The sequence below is a fragment of the Malurus melanocephalus genome, unplaced genomic scaffold (genome assembly GCF_030028575.1).
Source record: "Malurus melanocephalus ecotype Western Australia unplaced genomic scaffold, MMel_1.1 scaffold_191, whole genome shotgun sequence".
In the NCBI taxonomy this organism is placed as follows: Eukaryota; Metazoa; Chordata; class Aves; order Passeriformes; family Maluridae; genus Malurus; species Malurus melanocephalus.
Genome location: NW_026623423.1, coordinates 858,857 through 874,144, shown reverse-complemented (window position 1 = coordinate 874,144; position 15,288 = coordinate 858,857). Strand labels below are relative to the sequence as shown.

Sequence of the window (15,288 nt, the reverse complement as noted above, 5' to 3'; positions counted from 1 at the left end):
GTTCTGGGAATTTGTCAAATACATACCCATTCCTACAAGCAGACAGGGAAGCTAGATTATATGTTGGCATTGTTGAGTATTTATTATATTCATCTGTGATAAGATGTGCCTTGTAGTGCACTCTGTAGTGGTGAAAAATTTGTGGAGAGAAATGCTGAACATTGAAAATAAGAAGGAAGGAGTTGTAGCACAAAGCTTTTAAAATGCTGGTTTTCTTTTCAGAACTGACCACTAAAATTAAAGTGGCATTAGATAYAGCAGTTCCTGTCAAAAGCAGCTGAGATTTTTACTGTAAACTTATTTCAAGGCCTTATTCTCACCTCCATGAGAGTACACAGATGTGTGTGCTGTTATACAGGTGTTCTTAATGCCCATGGTTTTTTGAGTTTGGCATTCAACAGCTTGACTATATACACAAGGAAAAGAGAAGACGCTGTTTCTGGAGTCATTCAGAGAGCAAGTTATAATTACGGCAATAGCAGTGGTAATGTTTGCCAACTTAGTTAACTGTACTTTGGTGTTAAAAAAACCCAACAAATCAACCAACCAAAAGCCACAATGAAGGGGAAGAAAACCCCAAAACCAAAGAGACCGCAGTACCTTCTCCCAGAATACTGTTGTGGAGTGGTATGAAGATCAGCCCTTGTTTGCCAAACCTGCACTGGCTGGGTAGGATGGTCTCAGCTTGATACTTAGCAGATACAGACAGTTTAATTCTGATTCCTCTGCTGGGATGAGTGTCAAACAAATAGCATTCCTGTATAATTGAACTCTACTGTCTGTGGCAGAATCGGCATACAAATACTAATTTTCAAAGACATTGCAGATTGAATTTGAGAATCCTAGCTGTGGTTTTCATAGTATTCTGAAATTCATAAAGTAAAAGATGACTAAATTAATGTCTGCACTTCAGATTAGTATACTGAGTTTCTTGAATATGTTGATATACAGGTAGTTGTGAATATCAAAGTGGGATTTTAAGGCGTAAGAKCGATGTCTAATGACTGAGTCAAGTTCTGTTTCTTGTAGTATTTATAAAGTTGGGTGTTTTTCTTGCTTTGTCATTTCAGATTTGTCCAATATGTGCAGCATTACCTGGAGGGGATCCGAATCACGTAACAGATGACTTTGCAGCTCATCTTACACTGGAACACAGAGCTCCTAGAGATTTAATATCCTTTCCAGTTTGAGGCAAAGAGGCCAGACTGTTTCACCTAGTAGTCATGGTGATTTGGTTTGATTTTTATAGTCAAAGGTTGATATTCAGGATTTCCTGGARCTTAGATTGCTAAAGATATGTATGTCAAAAATAAAAAGGTTCATCTGCTAGTCTAGAAAAGTACAGTTGTCAGATTGTGTGCAGACTTGTAGGTATACTTGAGAATGGTTTTTCCTCTAACAGCAGAAACATTTAAAGGATTTTGACACAGAAGCTTTTTCTACTTGCACCATGTTTTATCTTGCCTGATTAGACTCTTAATCTGTTTTATGTATGAAGATTCAGTGCTGTATGTATTTATGACATAAAGGTGATTCAAGCTTAGCTGCTTATAACAGAAGATTATAAGCTTGATTAACGACTTTTAATGCAGTCATTAGTAATACAGTTTTGTAATGTTACTGATATTTTGGAATACAACTCAGAAAACCTACAGATTTTCTGGGAAATAGGATGTTGTTCTTCAGCTAACTTAGCAGCCAGTTGTGGACATTTATCTATGATTGATGGCTAAAGAGCTGGAACTGTTGTTTTTTTTCATCCTTGTTCTAGAAATACTTGTTTCCTTTTTAAAAAAATTCTTTCCTCCCTAGAATTAACTGATAAAATATATTTTGGTTTGGGCTTTTTTTTAATGACATGCAAGCTATGTAGCATCCCTACAGTAAGTAATCTCTGAATTATGCCTTTGTGTCTCATTTAAACAAACAGAAAAAAGGACTGCATTATAACTTTGATAGTGCCTTTTTTGTTTAGCAGTTTTTAAAAAGGAAAAAAAGAATAATGTAAGCTCAAGCAATTACAGTAAAAAAAAATCTAAGCCATATCAAACACAGTTAATTACACTGACAGAAGGGAAACAGCATTTGAGGTGTTGGCTCCACTTCAGGTATGATTGTGTTTGATTACATTTAAATTTGCTAGTATTAACATGGTTTAGGGCCAGAACAGACAAAACCTCATAGTTTGATTACTATGCAGTAATTGGGTCAGAGTGAGGGAGTTTAGGTGTGGATTGGTTCTGGGAAAAAAAGTAAAGAATGATGCAGAAAGTGGTACAAAAGATGAAAGCAGTTACCTGTGCTTTGCCTTTCTCACAGACAGGAGTGGCGCTCCCAGCTTCAGGGTGCTGAATGTGGGGGCTCTGGCCCTGAGAGCTGATCCCAGACATCCCTGTGGTCCTCTGGCCACGAGTCATGCGTTTCTCCCTTTCTGAAGGAGGTGGGATGAGATTGATGAGGGGAGAGTAACTTCCGAACTTTCCTGTTCTTTGAGCAGATGGGAGATTTTGCTTAATGTGTGATACAATTTCCGTGTTTTTTATTGTATCATTTTAGTTCTGCTCATTGTTCCAACTGCAAGATTTTCAAAGCACCTGTCTAATTAGGCTTTTTCTGACAAGAATTACATAACTACATAACAGTGTACCAAAGGTCAGACTGTAGGCTTCCAATGTTGGCTTATCTGCTCTGTAAGCCAGGAAATTTATAAATTTTCCCAGCTATAGAGTGAAATTAATTTCCTACTGAAACGCACGAGATATTTTATTAGAATGCAGGCTTCTGCTGCATTCTCTTCCCCTAGTACCAGAGATGCTACCAAATGACTTTTAATTAAGGAATGTTTGAGCTAGAAAAGTCAAAGTAGTTGGTCRAACCCATAGTGAGGTGTCAGTACCAGTCATCCCAAAATGGATACATTTKGGGAATACAGTGCCCATGCTTAAAKATAATGCATATAGAATTTTCTGCTTTCTCTGTCTTGAAGTGACTGTTTGACATTTGGGCTCTAGATCATATCTGGCAATAAGCAGGTCTAAAGCAGGAAAAAAGGAAGAGAAGATATCCCTTTTCACTCAGGGTCTGGCAATGTAGGAAATAAGAGCCATTAAACTCTACCAGGAAGCTGTTAAAAAGCTGCTCTCTGATACACCATTATATTGCTCAATATGAAGTTGAAGCTGTAGAGAATAACTCTCCAAGGCCTCTAATTGCCTTCATGTACAAAAAGAAGATACAGAGGAAGCTCTTGGCTTGCAGTTTTTCTGGAGAGATTTCTTTTGCAGTTTGAGGTGAGCTGTTCTGAGGAATATCCACCAGATGTTAGTTAGATATGTTTAGTTAATTTTGATTTTTGGAGTTCTTTCCTGAAGTTGTCCCAAAAGGCTGCAGTGTTTCTTACACAAACCTTGTGCAGCTATTGCAATGTGTGTCATTTATTCCTGCAGTCTGTGGACTGTTTAAAACCCAGTTCCTTTTTTTAGTAGGAAAATATTTGAAAATTTATTAAATATGACTTTTCAGCATTAATCATACAAATAGTTGTTGAATGGCTATGCAGTTTAACTATTTGTCACGAGGTAAGGTTTGTAAAGTCTTTTCTTACTCTGGCATAGCTAGTAAGACTCAAGTGTGYGCTTGGCTGGTATTTGAAGAATGCCCTTTATCTCAAAACACTTTAAAAGCTGTGGTTAGGAAAGTTAGCCCAGACTCCTATCTGTGTCTGAAAAATCCCCAGATACTTGGCTGTTCTGACATGCTTAGTTATTGAAAGCTTGTCAAATTACGTGGCGTCTATAGTCCTAATTTAGCAGCTCATCTCCAGCAGTGTCCACAATGGGCACACTCAAAGGTGCAAGATGCTCTGTGCTAAGCCAAGTGTTCTGTGCCAGTTAGGCTTTCCTCTTACACCCTGGATGTTAAGTTTTACACTGTAGCATAGTTTGCAGTTTTGAAAGACACTGTGAAGTCTTCTTGTAATGGCCAAGAGCTCTCTCTGTCTCTTGCCRTGGGAAGTTGAGTAATTTATTTCAGTCTTAAGTTCTTGACCTCCATGACATCATGAGGTTGTGCATTGGACACTACCCTTACACAGACATTGATGCTGTGTGAATGGTAAGCATACTGTTACCAAAAAAAAAAACCATAGGAGATGGAGATCTAAATTAAAATTCTGGTAACACTAAAAATATTAAAGCCTATGCTATTTCATTTTTCACCAGTGAATCTCATTAGTGATTTTAAAAAAGAAACCTAATCTGGACTGTCTTGGAGGAATGAATGTTAACAACTTTATGACAAAAATTTCTTTAACAAATCAAAGGTTTAACTAAATCTTTAATTAATTTGTTGATTACTTCAAAATTTAGAGCCGGTAACAAGGTATGACATGAAATACAAGCATCTGAGCAGTGGGGGGAAACGGGAAAACAAAAACTATYATCATAGCTGGAATTTGTGGTATTTCTTCAGCTAAAAGAGGAAAGGTGACACAAAGGGGTGTGATGGATGTGCTCAGTAATCCAGAAATCTACAGTTTCCTTAGGACTGAAATAATGAAATTGCTTGGATAAAAGCWTGAGGTACAGAAGTCCAAAGGATTGTGGTAGTTATTCTGATATGAACTGCATTTAACTTTTTCAATCTTTTTGATACTTAACGTAAGAATTGGGAAAGGAGAATGAAATCCTGTCTTGGCAGTAAGCTTGGCTGTACATGCATTTGTGTGGGTTTTCATTGAAAATTTTGATTAAAAAGAAGTTGCCAGATCAGTTAAGTCTGACTGCAGCATAGCTACAGTGTACCTTAGCTTTGCTTCAGAAGTTCAGTCATTACTTTCTGAAATCAAGAACAGTACACCTGAGTATTTCACCCATCAGATGCCATTTAATAATCATTTAACACTCAATGCCAAACAGTTCTGTTTTCTTAACTTCTTGGCTACGATGAATCCAGTGGCGTTCGGCATGTACGTAGGATGTTCCACCCAGGCCGGGGTTTGGGAGGCCCCCGTGCTCGTAGATCAAACATGCACTTTACTACCAGTTCCCCTGGTGGGCTTTCATCTTCTCAGAGTTCATATTCTCCAAGCAATAGAGAAGCCATGGATCCTATAGCTGGTAAGAGTCATAACCACAAAATTTACCCCTGTCCTCTTTCCACAGAGGAAGGAAAATTTAAGATGACAGTAGTTGCCCTGCTCTGTGTTTCTGTGAAGCTGCATGTATAGGCTTGTCCCAGAGCGTGGGTGAAGAGGGGGAGGGTGTTCTTATTGTCAACATTAGAAAATAATTGGGCTGTGTCTTCAGGATTTGCAGAAATAACTTGTTTGTTCTGTTTTTAGCTTTGATGTGAAAATAACTTTTTTTACAAGGAAGGAAAAACAGAGAGTGAAGACAATTCTGAAAGCAAGTATAGTTTTGCCTGTTGGGAAATCTAAAAATTTTCATGTCACGATCTTTTACAATATCAGCATGTCAGGGAAACTTCAGAATGTCTGCCTCAAATCCACCTTTGCTTCAGATGCAAAGGAGACATAGATGCTCAAACTGGACCTTACTGCTATCAGGCTGTGTACTACTTCGGGGTGAGGTAGCCAGCAAGCTGGCTAATGAGGCACTGCCCTTGAAAGGGGAGCTGTGGATCCACTGCCTTCCTTAATCATGGTCCCCTTTACCCTCCTTCTGCTGGCCTAGTGTGAACTGATGTAACTCATTAAATCAGCTGTGGAGCAGTAGCCCATCAAGAGAAGAAAACAAGTTCAGTGAGGTTACAGGTGAATTTGTTCAAAGAGGGAGGATGTTCTTGTAGCTTCCAATGTAAGACATCCTCTTGCTCTTGCAAGGGCAGCTGCTTCAGCTCAGTTATATGTGAARCGGCTGCTGAGGTTTGTTTTCAGCCTCACTGGGCCTTCCCATTTAGCAGCATTWAATGTGAGATAAAATGTCGTTCTTCTGCACCTTTTCTCATTTGGTGGGAGCTCTGTTTCTGTATTTAGAACATACTCAGCTGGGTGTCTGTCTTGTTCCAGGACTGTCTTGAGTTCACACCTGCTTCCAAAATATTGCTTTGCTATACTCTAAACTTTAGCTTGCAGTAAGAATGAATATATCTAAATCTTGCCTGTGAGTTTAATGTGTCTGTGTGCCTTTTTACTGGAGTAGTAAATAAMGGATCACTGTAATTTTTCTGTTTTAAAGTTTATAGCATCAGTTACTTTTCCTAAACATTTTCTTTCCTCCCTGTGGCATTATTTAGTAATTAAAATTTACTTCATTTTGGTGCTGGTGTCAGTGTTGGTGAAAATTACTTGACCGCTCAAATTCATATTTTGCTTTATTCCTTCAAAAATGGCTTGAATTACATTTTGTTAATACAATGGAAGAGARATGGTCCTGATCTATATAGGAGCATTGTAATATGGAGGAGAGRGGCAGGAGCAGGATTGTACCCTGCTTCATCTGCCATTGCATCAACTGCAGTAAGTGTGTGAGATAAGAATTATCTAATGCACAGGGTGTAGAAGAGATTGTGTTGTAATGCACTGAGCAGTAATTGCTGCTAATAATTATTTTAAGAAAACCCTTGTGGATRAAACTTGCAGTGAGCACTCCATCCTTCTGTATTGGAAGTCTTAAAAAGAGAGGGTTTTTTAATTGCTAGGCCTTCTCCATGCTTCTTGCAGAAATAACAATTCATACAGAATGCTTTTAATGTGAAGCAGTGATTTAATRTGTTTTCTTAACTAAATATCTTTTATTAAATGTTTGAAGCGTGGTGCAGTATTTCTGTCATTGCTGCAGCACAACTTCCCTCTAGGATAATTAGGAAGATGMAGCTTGTGTTCTGAGGGAACACTTGTTAAAAGGAAAAAAATTGTCACCACCCATGGCAGAAATAAAGAAGTTTCTTAGTGGCTGTTTTTACTTGGAGTTTCAGAGTTGCTGCAGAGGGTATAATTTGTCAGCTATTACCTGTGGATGGGCTCCCTGTCTGTGTCAAGACATTAAACTGTGACTTATATTTGGACAAAATCTGCATGAATTAGTCTTAATCTTCATGGGCTCTCTGAGCATTGTTGGGTTTTAATGTTGATTGTAAAAAATTGAATKGATGCACTGGAATTTAGGGTGTTATTTATTCTGCTGTGTAGTGCTGGTTCAAGATCTTAAGTCATAGAAGCTTTCTCTTCTCTGGCAGAGCTTTTATCCCAGCTATCAGGTGTGAGGCGTTCTGCAGGAGGACAGCTCAACTCCTCTGGCCCTTCTGCTTCTCAGTTACAGCAGCTGCAGATGCAACTGCAGTTGGAACGACAGCATGCACAGGCAGCAAGACAGCAACTGGAGACTGCACGCAATGCAACCAGACGCACCAACACGATCAATGTCAACACCACTATGACACAATCTACAACAACAACCAACACATCTAACACAGAAAACAGTCAGCAGACTATCCAGAATTCCCAGTTCCTTCTGACAAGGTAACTTGTTCAGTGTATTTAGTTGTATTTGCGTCTTATAATTTGTATAATTTGCATTTACCTTAGCTCTAATAAAGATACAAAACTTTATAAAGTTTATGTGTTTGGAGTCAGGCACGTGCCTAGGATGGCAGTAATTACCAGAATACTTACCTAGTTTACTTRCCTAGTTTAACCCAGAGTTATTTGTAAGAGGATTCATCCCCTATGTCATTCTAGGTGTTCTATAACATTGACTATTGACCTGAAATAAAAATGTTTTCCACATTKCACCTGCCACACTCTCCGTAAGCATACATTTGTTTGTGTGGTAATTTTAACAGCTGCTGTGCCTGAATTTGAGTCAAAYAGATGTTTATCTGAGTTCAAAATAATGCCGTGTGACAGCCTTCAATCAGAAGGACACTTGAGAACCTTAATAAATCACCCCCAAGTGTCYATGACTTTCAGAGCTGGAGTGAGCAATTTCTTTGCCCCTGTCAGGGTATGTACTGTGTACCATAGGATAAGTGGAAAGGTTTGGTAATCCATACAAAGGCTTTCCATGTGCAGTGATGTGTTTTGTAGCCAATGTGAATGAACTTAGAAGTTGATGTAGGAATAATGGAGGCATGTAATCATATGTCCAGGAGGTAGTACCAGCCATGCCTCAAAGACTCCTTGAATAAMAGGAAACTTCATAAATAGTTTTTTATGTTCCTCTGGCTTTGGGCTCCACTGTGAATGCTGTTGCAGCAGCAGGGAAGGGGTGGGTTGTTAATGCATGCCTGTTGTACTGAGGTGTTGGATGTGTGAAGGGCAGGCAGGACTGTCCTGCAGGAACAGTTTCTGAGCACATCTCAGCCTGTCAGTGGTGCCATCAGTGAAATGGGCTTTCAGCAACTGCCTGTCTTCTTTTCCCTGCTGCTGCACAGGTTGAATGATCCGAAGATGTCGGAAGCAGAGCGTCAGTCAATGGAGAGCGAGCGGGCAGACTGCAGCCTGTTTGTTCAGGAGCTTCTACTGTCCACCTTGATGCAGGAAGAAAGTTCCTCCTCAGATGAGGATGAGCGGGGGGAGATTGCAGATTTTGGTGCTATGGGCTGTGTAGATATTATGCCTCTAGATGTTGCTTTAGAAAACCTAAATTTAAAAGAGAGTAATAAAGGAAATGAGCCTCCTCCACCTCCTCTTTGATGACATCCCACTTTGCAGACAATGTCCTCTGTGCTGTATTTGCCAATGAAAGTGGACAACAACTATCTTGGGTTTGTTTTGGTGATTGTAATTTCAGGTCTGTCACTCTTGTTACATTGTGTACATTCAAAAGAGAGAGAAAAGATATATATGATAATCATTTCCACTTAACTAATTTTTACTTCTAGCAGGTAAATGTAGGTTGCAGTGCAGAGCAGAAGGCTCTGTGTCCTGTACCTTGACATGCAAAAGGCTCTCCTAATACTCCACATTCAAACTGAAGAGGAAAAAAAAAGAAAAATCTCTAATGAAGCTGCTGTGTGTATTTATGAATATTAATGAATAAAAACTGCTTGGATGGTTTACCTTAACTACTGCATGACGTTTTTTGCAGCGTGCATGAGTTTTAGTGACCTTGTCATTTAAAAACTTAAATACAAGGAGTAAAACTATAAAACACAAGGCTTTTCCATTATTCAAAGGTTACGTGATGAAAAAGGTTAGCGCTGAGTAGCAGTTTGTGGCCACAAAGTAGCTTTTAATAATATGTGACAGAATGACATCTTCATGTGCTGTTCCTGCACAGGATGGAAACTCTGCAGTGGGATACATTGTTGTGACCGGGGTGTGGCATTTTGCTCTATGTGACCATTATATTGCCCTCTCAGCCGTCACCTCGATGTGGAGTTAAATTTCATTTTATGCATCCGTAGGAGACACAACAGTAAGGCCACTGCTGGAAGCTACTGCAAGGGGCTTTTGTGTGCCCTAAAATCAAATGATGTTCACTTTTGTTTAACGTTTTTCTTTGTTGTGGTTGTTAAAATTTTTTAATTGTTAAATATGTTTTATTCAGGTGTAGACAATTCATATATTCACTGTGTTTCTTAAAAAAAAAAAGTTAACCCGGATCCTATTGTCTTAGTTTAAAAGCCTTTCACAGCCTCAATCATACTTTGAGTTATTTATGTATTTGCTTCATAGTCTGCAGAGACCTGACAGTATCAGGAGAGCTYGAGGATTTGGATTCCCAGACTGTCAGTATATTACAAGAAATTCTTAATGCTAAATTTAGCACCTTTTATTTATTGGTTCTTTTGGTTATTTTCACTGGTATAAAAAAAGTTGGAAAAAAGCCTTTTAGTTGAATCATGCCACCTACATGCCTATACTGTTAATCCTACTGGTTTGGAAAAAAAAAGTATGGTGTTCTTGTGCATAAAAATTTATAATAGCCCCAAGGCAAGGACAAAAGGGGTATGTTTGCTTTTGGTTTTCTTTCTTTTTTTTCATACTTCTCTTTTTTTTGTGTGTGGATTTTTTTGAATGTAAAGTTAGATTATAAAAACAAAAGTGCACACAGCTTCTGATGAAAATTTAAACTAGACTTATATCATAATGATGTCTTTCCAGATCTCTTGCCTCACCCCCCTCTCTCTTTCTCTGTATCCTCTCATCTCAGCAGCATTGTAGAGTAAACGTCCAGACTTGGACACCATGTGGTGTTCTCAGCAGAACTGTGACATGTATGCTAATCCAAAATAACAGCAGGAAAAGAAACAACCCCATAGACTGAAGTTTAAGTTCCTTTCTCTTTTTTTTTTTTTTTTTTTTTTTTTATTGTTTGTTTTTTTGTTTTGCAGCACTAGCCTTGGTTGGTTTTTTTCTTTTTTTTTTTTTAGTCTCTGCAACAGAAAACTTTACATGCAGCCTCCGGTTGTCCTGAGAGTTACCCCCAGTAGGGACTTTTTTATTGATTGTTGAAGACTTTCAAAAATTTTTCAAGCTGTAGTTTTTCAGACACATCTTCTGCACATTACAATAAGACACACGGTTCAATAAAGCATTTTCAAGACTGTTGTTCAGTTGATTTTCTTTGGTTTTAATGTAACAGTTTTGTTAAGAAGTTTCTGCATCTGCTTCTCGCTCCAATTTCTGCATCTGCATATTCCAATACAAAATCAGTTCATGTAAACATTGGAACGGTTTACATAAACCTTTTATTACCAGTGCTTTGGCAGGTGATGATGTATGTAATCCTGAACTCTTTACAGGTAGGTGAGCTGAAGGCTGCATCCACCAAGGTGCATTTAAAACAGGCTCTGCTAGTGCAGTGTTACTCTGTGTCAGTGTGAGGCTGGTCTCTTGCATTGCCGGAATTCCAGACACCACCACACCTGCTTGGAAGGGGATGCAAACCCATGCTTTGTTTAGAGGCTGAATACGTGCTGACTTGGGTTTAAAAGTATCCTTGGATGTCACATAAACTTGTACAGATCTTCATTTGTTTGGGGGGTTGTTTGACTTTTTCTTTCTTTTTTAGGTTTAAAAGTAATATGAAATGGCTGCTAGGAAGGTGTTCTGGTAGTCCATCAATTCCTGTTTTCAGGGAAGTGTTTTTCCTTCTCAGAGTAAACTTTGCCAATACTTTGGGGTATTTCCAAAACATGTGTTTTCAGGGTGCCTTGGTCTGCATTGACTACAGCCTCTCTAAGCTTTGAGGGGGAATCCGAAAGGGGTTTATTGCCTTTTCTGTGTGCAAGGGGGGAAAAAATAATGCATGAGAAAAAAACCCCACCCCACGACCACATCCCAACACACAACGTGGATAGTTTCCTTCCAGGAAAGGGAGCTTTAGTGCTCTGCACTTGCACAGTTCTTGGAATTCAGTGAAACCTGTATCGGGACTGGGTGGTCAAGGTCATGTAAAGAGTTGCTGTCAAAGGAAAATTATCACAAATTTGTGAAAAGCCGACCAAGTTGTATGTTAAGGTTCACTCTGTTACCACATTGATAAAGCACACAAAGGGTAAGAGGATTAGGGTCAGCCTGGAATGATCCACAACAGAGACTGGGGATGCAAAAGGGGTGAGGATGGAGAATGTAAGGGTGCAGAGGGGGAAGGGAGACTCTGCCACTGAGTCATGGGGTTCACCATGGACCCCCTTGCCAAACAGCCTTGGAAATACTCAGTGCTTTATGTCTGAAGGATTTGGCAGCGCACAATCATTGACTAATTTAACTCTCACAAAATGATCCTGTAAGATTCATTATAACCCAAACAGTAACTTAATTTTGAATCTGACAACAGTGATGCTCCACTTGCTATGAAGTATTGAAGCCAGTTTTCACACACACAGACACACGTATGTATTCAAATGTTTGGGGGTGTGTGGGGGTGTGTACAAATCACCTGTTGAAAACTCGCCCATGGTTCAGTGCAATGCACACTTTGGGTGCCTCTCTCAGTGAGGAGGGGACACCAGCTCAGGCCTCACTGACAGTTCTCAATGAACCCTCTTTGAGTTCTGCGTGGGTTGATGAGCACCGAGAGGCAAATCCAGCTCCAAGGGAGGTGCTGCAGAGCCACTGGGGCCAAGGAACTCGCTTGGGACCCCCGTTCATTGGGTTGAGAGATGCTTGGCTTTAGTCTTACCTCAATCTCCATCCTGGACTCAATCCAGGTCAGTAATTTTCCTCAAAGTCCAGCAACAATAGTACTGTTTCACTCCAGCTGTGATCCAGATAAAAACAAGTTTCCAAGGCTATTCATTAGAAAACAAGTCTGTTGGGCAACACATTCCTGAGAGCAGGGAGTGTTACTGATAAGCTCAAGGAGAAACATAATCGTGCAGGTGCAGAAGGGAGGATGTGCCCCACCATATCTGTGCTGTGTGTACTGTATGCCGTGTGTGTGCTCTGTGTGTGTGTTCTGTGTGTGTTCTGTGTATGCCGTGTGTGCTGTGCGTCTGCACCGTATATGCTGTGTGCGCTCTTGTGTGTGCTGTGTGTGTGCTCTGTGTGCTCTCTGCTGTGTATGCTCTATGTGTGCTCTGTGTGTGCTGTATGTGCTGTATGCTCTGTGTGCTCTGTGCTGTGTGTGCCGTGTGTGCTGTATGTGCTGTGTGCTCTGTGTGCTCTGTGCTGTGTGTGCCGTGTGTGCTGTATGTGCTGTGTGCTCTCTGTGTGCTCTGTGTGCTCTGCGTGCCCTGTGTCCTGTGCCGTGTAAGCTCTGTGTGCCATGTGCTCTGTGTGTGCCGTGTGTGCTGTGCCGTGTGTGCCGTGCCATGTCGTGTGTGGTGCGCTGTGCACGCTGTGCCATATGTGCTGTCCCGCATGTGCGTGCCGTGTGTGTCGTGTGTCCTGTGTGTGTTGTCCCGTGTGTCCCGTGTGTGTCCCGTGTGTGCCGCGTGTCCCGTGTGTCCCGTGTGTGTGTCCCGTGTGTCCCGCGCTGCTCCGCCGTGTCGCTGATGGAGCCCCAGAGCCCGCGGTGTCCTCTCCTGCGCTGTCAGCGCGGGCAGTGCCAGCTCCCATTGTGGGGAGGCTGCCGGAGAGCCTTTGCTGGGGGAGGGGCAGGCAGGAAAGCAAACAGCCATTCCAGTCCTCTGTGACAGTTAAAGGGTAGGAAAAAGGGAATTACAGGTGGAAACAGTCGAGCTGAAGTCCCCGGAAAGCTTTTTAGATGTCGGTATGGTCTGTCTGTAACTTAGGATCTGCTTTAGCAAGAGATCTGGGTTGCTTTTTTGGTACCTTTTTTTTCTGTTTGGATTAAAGCCAGAGAAAGATCAAAGCCGTATCTTCCACATGGGGTGCGATAAACAGTGAAAACGCTTCCGCCTCATGTCTTAGTTGTGACCGCCTTCCTCAATTCCCTGGCACTGGGGGGTGGGGGAGTTTCCATTCTCCGCCCTGCGCTCAGGTTGGGTTTTAAGAACTTCCTTCTTGGCACAAAGTTGTTCTCCTTCTGAGCCTAGCGTAGTGGTCAGCACAGTTTGGCGCAGAACGCAAACATCCAGATGTGCACACAGCTGCAGCTTTGAGACTTGTCTGTTGTGAAGGACTAAAGGCCATTCCCTGCTGCCAGCCAGAAGTCCCAGCAGGAAGARAGCCTCCACTGCTTCCCGGGGCTCTCGGAAGGACTAAACCAGGGAAGCAGTGGATACATTCAGTATAAGAAKGTTTTCCATTTACATCACTTAATCTTTTCCCTGACATAGGTGGCCTTCAGTTCTGGTCAGTCTGCCTTGCCAAATGGACACTGGATTGTTTTACTGTTTCAGCTCCTAAGAGGAACCAAGCATGCCGAGCGCTGGCAGAGACGCCCCCGGCAGTGACCCGCGCTGAAAGCGGCGCTGAGTGCCCTCCCTTTTTGCCGTCCTGCAAAGACGCAGCGTCTTTTGCAGCTTTCCTGCGAGGGTGCTGCTGYCTCCCGCTTGCCGAGCACATGCGCGGATACCAACGTGCTGCTCTCTGCTTTGTTACACGAAGGGTCTTGAGACAGCCCGACGGGCACAAGGATTTATTTGCAGGGTTTATGCTTAAGGTGCATGGTATTTAGGTACTCAGAAGTTATTTGTGGACAAAGAAAGTGAAAAAGGGGAATTGTGGGGGCACCTGTGCAGCTTGTGGAGTGTGCTTCCATCACACTTTCGAACAAAGCAGTGGCCATCGCCTCCTTCCACACAGAATGCAACACAAGGATGAGCACACTTGGACAGTGATAAAAGCGGGACCCCGCAGCTGTGGGCTGTGGATGAAGGGTACCAGAGGAAGAGAACCTGCAGTGCTGCACCCTCCCTGCTGGGCCAGCGGCTGTGCAGGGGCAGCGTGAAGCAGGAGGGCAAGGACACAATTCTGCCCATACCATGTGGAGTGTAAATCATGGCCTTACAGGAGCTGACAGGGAGCAGAGGGGAGAGGGGGGAGTGGAGGCCAGAACAAGGGATAAACACGTGGATCTCAGCACACTGAGGGGTGGGAGAGCTGGGAAGGGAAAAAGGTGCAGAGCACAAGATAGGAGAGGTTAGGAGCAAGGGAAATAATAGACAGGGAATGATGGTCAGAGGCAGGAAACACTACAGTCATACCAAAGATGAAGAGGAATGAGAGGTAGGACTGAGGAGGGCAGAGGACCACGGTGAATCATGAGCAGCTGGAAGCAAGGCTCTGGCAGCTGCCTGSCTCAACCATCCTGCCTCAACCAACGTGTGGAGCAGGACGAAGCTGGCCACCACCTCTGGGATTCTCCTCCCTTCCCAGCCAGCAAACACTCCCTCCCAGCCAGCATTCAGCCCCATAAGCTCTCCAGGCTCAGCCAGGCTGGTTGCACTGCCACCAGGACACCTTTCCGATCCTATTCCTTTGCCAGAGCAGCCCCTGAAAGGCTGTGTCAGGGTCTTTGCATATTCTTCTCAACTCCAGCACCATATACAACACTCGCGTGCTCAGTATCTCTCACTAGCTGTAGCCTTCTCTTCCACAAACATCAGTGTTTGCCCCTTCTGAGACCCACCCAAGCCTCCTCCTCCCCCAGCCGGAGCTGCTCCTCAGTGCAGGATGGAAGGACAATTGTTTCTGTCCACATTAGCAGTGTCTTTTTCCCCACCTTCACCTACATCTGTTGTGAAGCCTCCATTGGAATGCAAAAATTGTCTTACTTCGGTTGTTTAGCCTTGGCCCTTGGATAGGCAAACCGTGCCATGCACCTTGGGCAGCTGCATGGGATGCTTCCCAGAAGTGAGGATGCTGTGCCTTCTGATGTGCTGGTGCTGCTCACCTGCCATTCAGCCTCCTTTGCAGAGCCTCAGGAAATGCAGTTCACAAACAAGTACCAAATAGAGTAAAAACAAGCA

General features: G+C 42.3%; 1 protein-coding gene across 1 annotated transcript in view; it reads left to right on the top strand.

Annotated features, from left to right (window-relative positions):
• The window catches only part of KCMF1 (potassium channel modulatory factor 1), a 43,053-nt gene extending 34,026 nt beyond the window's left edge, over positions 1 to 9,027 (top strand). Inside the window, exons 4-7 of the mRNA XM_057373256.1 lie at positions 1,071 to 1,172; positions 4,943 to 5,117; positions 7,198 to 7,480; positions 8,395 to 9,027. Of these exons, the coding sequence (XP_057229239.1) occupies positions 1,071 to 1,172; positions 4,943 to 5,117; positions 7,198 to 7,480; positions 8,395 to 8,656 (822 nt within the window). The 3' untranslated portion in view covers positions 8,657 to 9,027. The remainder of the gene's footprint in view (positions 1 to 1,070; positions 1,173 to 4,942; positions 5,118 to 7,197; positions 7,481 to 8,394) is intronic.
• The last annotated feature ends 6,261 nt before the right edge of the window (positions 9,028 to 15,288 follow it).